The sequence below is a fragment of the Sinocyclocheilus anshuiensis genome, unplaced genomic scaffold, assembly GCF_001515605.1.
Source record: "Sinocyclocheilus anshuiensis isolate Anshui unplaced genomic scaffold, SAMN03320099.WGS_v1.1 scaffold871, whole genome shotgun sequence".
NCBI lineage: Eukaryota > Metazoa > Chordata > Actinopteri > Cypriniformes > Cyprinidae > Sinocyclocheilus > Sinocyclocheilus anshuiensis.
The window spans coordinates 205366-214244 of record NW_015542392.1 but is presented as its reverse complement, the minus strand read 5'-3'; the positions used below and the strand labels follow the sequence as shown (position 1 = coordinate 214244).

General features: G+C 38.5%; 1 protein-coding gene across 2 annotated transcripts in view; it reads left to right on the top strand.

Moving 5' to 3' along the window:
* LOC107692800 (signal peptide, CUB domain, EGF-like 3) overlaps positions 1-8879 on the top strand; it is a 121520-nt gene that overhangs the window by 93532 nt on the left and 19109 nt on the right. For both annotated transcript variants that reach the window (XM_016491996.1, XM_016491995.1), the window contains 3 exons: positions 6204-6320; positions 8376-8498; positions 8710-8826. In XM_016491996.1, coding sequence (XP_016347482.1) covers positions 6204-6320; positions 8376-8498; positions 8710-8826 — 357 coding nt within the window. The remainder of the gene's footprint in view (positions 1-6203; positions 6321-8375; positions 8499-8709; positions 8827-8879) is intronic.

The following is an 8879-nucleotide window of genomic DNA, read 5'->3' as shown; positions in this document are numbered from 1 at the left end:
CTTTAAATATAAAAAATGTACTTACAGTCTTTGAGTCAGAACAGTCGGCATTGTAGTCTACTCTCCCAGGATCAGGAAACGGTCCTCCATGAAATGTGTTGCACACATCTGAATATTTGGGTTGAAGTGTTCTGGAACAGTGTTGTAAATACAACTTAACCACTGATTTCTAGTCGTGTCCATTTTTGGAAAGCCAAACAAAGTAGTTTCGCTTTCACAACGAAACAGCGTCACACACGGTGGCCTAGAGTGAGCGGCGGTGGCGGTCGGCGATTTCGACGAAGGAGCGTCCGGAAGGACATGTGACGGCTCCGGGATGGACTCCGCTTCGTCCACGGTGAAAGCCGATCCGGCGATCCACAGCGCAAAGTTGAAGTATTTCCTCAGCAACCAGCACGGATCAGCTCTAGGCATGACGAAGCAGATATCGTCCTCTTTTGGAAGGCCAAACAAAGTAGTTTCGCTTTTACAACGAATAACACAGCACCTTCACGACATGGCAGCGGCAACAACAATACTACAGCGAGAATAAAAGTTACGCCTTCTTTCTTTGCGTGAACATTTGGGTGGCGGCATACAAATCTTCCCACATCGTGACGTAGACATGTGGGGGCGTGTTAGAACGAGCCGTTTTAGGTAGGCGTGGTTGACTCTTAACTTTTATAAAGAATATCTCTTTGGATTTGAGACTTTAGTCTTTGCAACTTTACAGATCTTCTTTATGCACCAAGAGCTTGTAACAGTCCAAAGAGAAAGGAAAAACTGAAATCGCATCATATGACCCCTTTAATTCAGTGATTCCTCTGCGTACCATTAGATCAGTGATCTAGTGGAAACGTTTGGTACTGCACTCAAACTAAATCTTACTGAAAGCGAATTTTTTGAGATATTAACCTCAAATTTGGAACACAACTTGTTTAGATGGCTTTGATTTTCATGTAGTTTTAGAGTAAAACATGTTTTGGAAAAATTACATTTAATATCAAATTTAATACAAAAAACTTTTTGTCTGTCTTTTTTTTTCACTTAAACACTAATCTGCCAAGTGCCTTCTTTAAAAAGAGACCAAAATTAAGTCTGTACTCCAAAGCATTTAAGGTTTACAACAGTAAATTACATTTTCAGGCCTATGCTCAAAAAGTGGTTAACAGGCAATACATGGATCATAACTATTCCATAAATATAATGTAGAACCATAGAATTCCCTAAAAATAGAAGAATAGTTGAGTAATTATTAATAAGTAATTTTGCCTCTCAAGTAATTGTTTCGTGATTTAAGAATGTTTCGATATTTTTACTGGAAAACCAGATAAAACAGATTAGATTTTTTGCAGTGCAAATACCAAATCATGAGTCTTAGAACTTTCATCAATAATTTGAAGCTAAAAATTTATTAATGCACAAAGTGTCACATACACACTAAGATACTTAACATTGAATAATATTATTGATTTGACGGCACTGACACTATCGTATGAAAACAAAACTTGAACTGAATTGAGCTGGATGATAAAACTATTGTCGTCTGTAGAGCTTTAAATTTTAGATCAAATTTGTTTCATAATTGTTGAACTCCGCAACAATAAAATGTTATTAAACTGAACTGAATCAACATTGAACTGAGCTGAAGAACAACACTATTGCATTCTGTAGAGCTGCTTTATAGTTGAATTGAGTTTGTTTAATAATTAATGACCTTTGGATTGACACTGATGAACTAAATTACTGTAAAGCTGCTTTGAAACAATATGTATTGCATAAAGTGCTGTTTAAATAAATATGACTTCACCCTAGCAACTGCATAGCAACACCCTTGCAATCTCTTGGCATCATGGCAATGGATTGCATGGACAAGCACCACTCACTTATTCCTTAGAAAATCTTGTTAATGTTTCTAATATAAATAACCCCCTTGAATGCTGCCCTTTCTGTTACTATTCCAAGGTTTTGTTTTTTGTTTTTTCACGGTACCCACTTAGCACAGAGAACTGAAATGCGCGATGAAAGAATGAGAGAATGCAGCGCTGCACGTACACACACCTGCTGTCAGACCCGCATACTAACACCCAAACACTCTAAAAATACACTTCATGGCATCTCAGCAGCACAGCCTGACCTTCAAAAAATACTTTTTTATATTTAAAACCTGTTGTTTTAAATCTGAGGTAAGATTATAATTGGGTAGTTGACAAATAAAATTTTATTCAGTACTCTATTTTATGTGCTGAAACTGAAAATAACATTTCCAGCTAAAACTGTCAAATCTTGAATGCTTTGGAGCAGAGACTTAAGTTTGGTCTCTTTTTAAAGAAGATACTTGGCAGATTAAAAAAATATATATATAGAAGTTTAGCGGAGCCTTTACCAATTACCTCCATTGATCAGAGCATTCGGCACGGTCGTCTGTGAGTGACGTCACATCCCAATACAAACACGCCCCATAGTATAGTCCCGCCCCTGACAATGATTGGCAGCTTTCCATGTAGACATCGGAAATTCAAATGCAAAAGGAATTGCGATTCCATTTGAGTTTTGGCAGGTTACATGTGCGACGCAGCGAGAGTGAAAAAGCAGACTGGTAATTAATATTACTATTTAAATATGACAGGCTCATAACTCCTAAGACATGGGAAATACAGTTGCAAATGGACTTTGCTTTTTCATTTGAAATGTGGCAGTCACTGTGCGTTCGCGAAAGCGAAAATGCAAACGGTGCTGCAGGATTTGCAATTGCATTTGGATTATGTCACAATTTATGCGTCCACATATTGAAAACGCAATTGAAAATACAATTTGCTATTCTATTTGAAAATTGTCCGGAATTTTGTTCCATAAATTTGAGGTTGATATTGCAAATATTGAGCTTTCAGTAAGGTTTTGTTTTGGGCGCAGTAGCAAACATTTCCACCTGATGAAATTCACTTCCCATTTACACTGATGAGCTACTGCATTATGACCACCTAATATATCTAATAACCTGTAAGACCTCATTTGTGACCCTGGAGCACAAAACCAGTCATAAGTCGCACGGATATATTTGTATATCGGATATATTTGTATATATTTGTATATTGCTACAATAGCCAACAGTGCATTGTATGGGTCAAAATGATCGATTTTTCTTTTATGCCAAAAATCATTAGGATATTAATTAAAGACCATGTTCCATGAAGATATTTTGTAAATTTCCTACTGTAAATATATCAAAACTTATTTTTTGATTACTAATATGCAATGCTAAGAACTTCATTTAGACAACAACAAAGGCAATTTTCTCAATATTTAGATTTTTTTGCACCCTCAGATTCCAGATTTTCAAATAGCCAAATACTGTCCAATCCTAACAAACCATACATCAATGGAAAGCTTATTTATTCAGCTTTTGGATGATGTATAAATCTTGACCCTTATGACTGGTTTTATGGTCCAGGGTGACATTTAGCCAGCAAAACCGCATCCATGCTGCAAGGCATTGATTTAACGAGGTGTCAGTAGGTCTCCTGGGTTATCTGGTACCATAATGTCAATAGCAGGTCCTCCAGTTCCTGTAAATTGTGGGGATGTGGTGATAGCGTGAACCCACTTCTTGATTGGGTTCATGTCAGGTGAATTTGGAGGCCAAGGCATTAACAGAAATTCACTATCATGTTCCTCGAACCTCTCCTTGACGATTCTGGCAGCATTATCCTGCTGGTAATGGCTATCACCGGCAAAGAACACAGTTGCCGCGAATCGGTCCACCTGGTCTGCAACGTTCAGATACCTGACAGCTGTCAGGGATTGTGTTGTTGGGATAATAGGGCCTAAAGTGTCCCAAGAAAACATCGCCCACAAAAAATAACACCACCTGTGTTTGCCTCACAATGCATCCAGGCGCCATAGCCTCTGTTGGTAATCAGCATATCTGCGCTCAGCCATTAACGTGATGCACCAGGAATCTTGATTCGTCACACCAGGCCACTTTCTTCCAATCATCCACAGTCCAGTCTCAATAAACTTGGGCCCCATTTCATGAGTTGTTGGTGATTGCGTGCAGTTAGCATGGGGATGGTCGGCTACGCAGAGGGCTGAGATGAACTGTGTGCTGTGACACATTGCCCTGCTGTTGTAGCTGCTGGTGATTTGTCGCACTGTGGCCCAACAGTCGCTGTGAACAATGGCTGGATGACGGTTCGTCGTTTGGCTATTCGTGCACCACTTTTGATACATACTCACTACAGCAGCACATGAATAACCTACAAGGTGTGCCGTTTCCAAGATCGAAGTTTCGAGGTGCCATGCCATCACAATTTGTCCTTTATTAAACTCTGGTAAATTGGCAGCTTGAATCAAGTCCAAGTATTTTACTTTGTGTGTGTGTAACAACTGATACTAGAACTTTTCTCATAATCCATTGAAGGCTGAAAAAATCCAAATACAAAATGAATAAAAAAAAAAAAAAAAATTAAATTACATTTTTTTATCAAAAATGACCAAACAGCACCAGAGGGTTATAAATGTTCAGATATTTGTACTGGAAAACAAGACAAAAATACTGAGATAGAACATAATTTTTGCAGTCTGCTGGTTGTTTTGCCTTCAGTTACATTTGGAAAATAAATGAAATCTGGCTTTTTACACTAAATCCAGGCAATGTTGAGTCTCATGTGTATTAGAGGATATATGTTGGGTTATTCATTGTTGTCTCTGGAGTCTATAAAGTCCTTCAGTGTTATTCTCCTGCTGAGGCGTTGAGTGATATCTCCCCCACTGCACTCACATCCAATCCCAGAACTGATGTTCACCAAAGGCAAGAAACAGTGCAGACATCAGCAGGGCGATTTGTTAGATTAAATAAGTGTTTCTGGGGCATGTATTGATTGTGTAACCTTCATTTATGGAGCTGTGCTTTCTCAAGGCCTGACTGATGAAGCTGCTTCTTGATGCCACACTTGGAGGTAACCTAAGGACGAAGTGGCCTGAACTGATCTACCAAAAGGCTAAAAGCTTGTTAATAAGCTCATTCACATACAAACTGTAAAAAGCAAACAAAAAAGTACTTGTCAACAGCGATGAGAATCAGTGTTGTCAAAAACACAAAACAAAAATTTGAAAATGTGGTGAAAAAATTTGAGGTCATTGTTGTTCCCATGAGATTCACTCAGACAGAGATGAGGTGTACAGGGAACTTCTGCAGTAATGAGTGAGGTGGCAGTCAACAGAATCCAGAGACCGACCCGAAACGGTCTTAAGTTACGACACATTTCATAATACGGCAGACGGGGCAGCGTTTAAGGCTAAATCATTTCCAGATGTCTTGAGGAAATAAGGATGAGGGGTTTAAATACCTCGACTCTAGCCAGGTAATGTGTGTTAATGAACAGCAGAAGGTTTATTAAGACCTAATTGGGGATTCCACTGAAATGATTGACGTCAGATGAAGCGCCACATGGTACTGTTCTTCGTGGCTACACTGTAAAAAAAAATCCGTAAAATTTATGGTAAAGAAATGGCAGCTGTGGTTGCCGGAATTTTACAGTAAAAAATACGGTAGCAACGGTTTAGGTTTTAACTTAAATTTACAGTTAAATACCGTAATTTCATTAACTGATATAATGTTAATATACCAACCTATTGAAGTACTGAAATCTGTTTTGCACCTTTGTAATACACTGATAACCACCAAATGCAGGTGGTGATGAGAATGTCACATGATGAACCATAGCCCATCACAAGCAGCTTTTAAATAATAACATATATAGAAGGTGCACAGTGTCATTCACACAAACACCATCATGGTAACACACATGAAACTGAAATAATGCAATAAACATTCATTTAACAACATTAGGTGTAACACACAACCCTAATATACAAAACTGATAAGAAAAAACTAAGAAGAAACAGTTATTTCAACAAAAAAACATAAAATTTTAAATGTAACGCAGGGAATTCTGGGAATGTCAATTTACAGTTATTCACTGTAAATTATACGGTCTATAATACCGTAAAATTAATGTCCAATACATGTAATGTCAAATACAGTTTTTCACCGTATATAGTAGGGGAATTTACCATTAACCATTTAACAGGTTTTTACTGTAGTATTTTTACAGTCATTAAATTCACGGTCATTTTTTACAGTGTACTGGTTTTCCACACTATAGTGTGAAATTCAATAGTTCTCATATGAATAAAAGTGTTTGTGTTTCCTGTCTCTGCAGATATAGATGAGTGTTCATTTGACCGGGCATGTGACCACACATGTGTGAACTCACCTGGAAGTTTCCAGTGTTACTGCCACAAAGGTTACGTCATCTACGGCGTGGCTCACTGTGGAGGTAAGCCATGCATTATGGGAGTTTCTGTGTTACAAGAACAATGTCCATTTCCTCGGCAGTAAAGAAACGTCTAATAGAAAACTCATGTTGGTAAACCCACTAGCTCTTCTTGGTAGGACCTTGGGCAAACACATCCAATGAAAAACTGAGACTTTCCTATATAAATGCTCTCCAGTTTCCTCTGGCAGCAATCGGGACCCTAAACAAATCTGTAAAGGTTATTCTGAGGTTTGTATCCACCTTATTTTGCAACCAAGCTATTTTCTTTTGAATGTGCGAGACTTCCGATTCATTAGCCGCTATAGAAGCACAGTAAATGGTACAAGCTAGTGTGTTTATGATTATGATAATAGTTTGCAATATAAAGCAGCATAACGGACTGTTTTTGTAAAGGTAAAATAACTAGAAGTGAATGACAGTGGAAGCCTTGCCCATTAGTTACAAATGGGCTTGCGCTCTAATGTTATGGTGGATAAGGCACAAGCTGTAACCCATGTTTCAGGCATATCTTTGAAATAATGGGTAGTTGTTACATTTGGATGTCCGGGAAAGTCTTATGAAAGTCTTGTAATAATATAATCAATTTCAGCTAAACCCAGTCTGACACATCAGTCAGATGGTTTCTTCCTGTCTAAGTGGGCGGCTCTCGGCCAGAATAAGCTGCATCAGTGAACCTTGTTTCAGGGCTGATTGAGCAGATGAGGACTCATTTAGTGATTAACTATTGTTGAGAGGACCAGAAATAATGAATGTATCTCTATGCCCGTTAGCACTAAGATAACACCCAAATTTATGGAGTTCCCACTTTTGTTTCCAGAAAATGGTCATCGGTTTCCCATTGATAGCTTATCTGCCGGGAAATAGAAGTTGAAGCCCCTGATATACTCAGAGCGAAGTTCTTTTTTGTTCTTTGCTCAGGGATAAAAAGAAGTTTGAAATACCTTTGCATTGGTATACTTTTACAACTTCAATTTCTGCTATAAAGCAGCTCTCTAGCGTGTTCATGTGTTTACTTGCGGCTGACCTCAATGGACTAAACAGAAGAAATGAACCGGAGAAGATTTCCAGAGCACAACATCATCAGCATGGACCAATGGTGGTTTGATGGCGTTTACCATTCGCCAAACTGCTTTGAACTCCTGAAACAAACCTCGTTTTGACTTGATTTCGTTCAAAATGATGTCACACCAGTTTGTTCTTCAGTTGTGCTTGAAGTATATCAGGGCCTTAAAGCTGCAAAAGGCCTTGGGTCAGAATTGATTGTTGCAGAGTTTACAGTCCAAGAACATAAACTCTTTGGTTTAGGTCTTTCTCCATTCAAGTAGATTGGAGCTAGACTTGCACGACTTGAAAGCAGCTGCCTGAGTGTGTCATCAAGTGGACTGACTTGCCATAAAAGGGACTTTGACCAAAGTCTGTATCTACAAGAGCTTAACAGAAGTGCCAATGTAACATTGGTTTTCTCTTCCCCCATCCCCTTCCTCGCTCTTTAGATTAATGAAGGCTCGAGATCCAGACAGGGAAAGGAAATGTGAAAGTCAAAGGTTTAGCCTGGAGCCGGTTCAAATCTGATGGGGAACAAAAGAACGACAAAGAGAAGGAAAACCAGACTAGCCTAGCAAGCGAGCTCTGTATTCCTTAAAGAAACATTAAAAAACCCTGCTCTCCCACTTTTCAGAAAATTAATTTGTTGAAACACACTTTTTCTTTGTCTCTGTTTTTAATCCATTCAATGATACTATCTCCATTTTATCTCTTGTTTGGCTTTGGTTTTCTGTTTTTAAATTTTTTCATCTGCTGGTTTTGATCCAGTGTTGGGGAGTAACTAGCTAAAAGTACTGATGATGCTAACCTGTCTAATTTGTTAACTTAGCTTTTAGTCCATGTTAGATTCACTTGTCACAATGGAAATGGAAGGTTGAGTTGAGTGAATTGCATTGTTGGATGAAGTGGAGGTTGCTCTCCATACAGTACATTTTCATCAGTTGAATGTCCATATTTATGTCCTTTTATAGCGAAGATAAATCATTTATAATTGTCTGCTTTGTTTTATAGATATTGATGAGTGCAGCATTAATCGGGGTGGCTGTAAATTCGGATGCGTGAACACTCTGGGCAGTTACGAGTGTACCTGCGCTCCTGGTTACAAACTGCACTGGAACAGGAAGGACTGTGTCGGTATGTTGACAAGAGTGCCAGCTAGAGGCCATTCAGATGCCACTAAAATCTTATGGTTCAAATGTAAATGCCAAATACTGCAGATTAATTCCTTATTTTATAAATTATAAATTTGTATTAGTTGATTTTCTTTGAGATCCAATCACTTTTGATGCATATTAACATAATTCAGTGTACTTGCTTGGGAGTCAAACTTACCATTTCTGCACAGAGATCGTGAAATGTACATCCAGTCTGGTGGCCCCCAAAGCCACCCTTACTTGCAGTAAGATGGGGAAAAAAGAGAGCTGCTCTCTCACGTGTGCATCCAAAGCACATTACCTATCAGGTACGAACCAATACCCCCCAAATTACTTCATTTAACAAGCTTGTGCAGTCAAC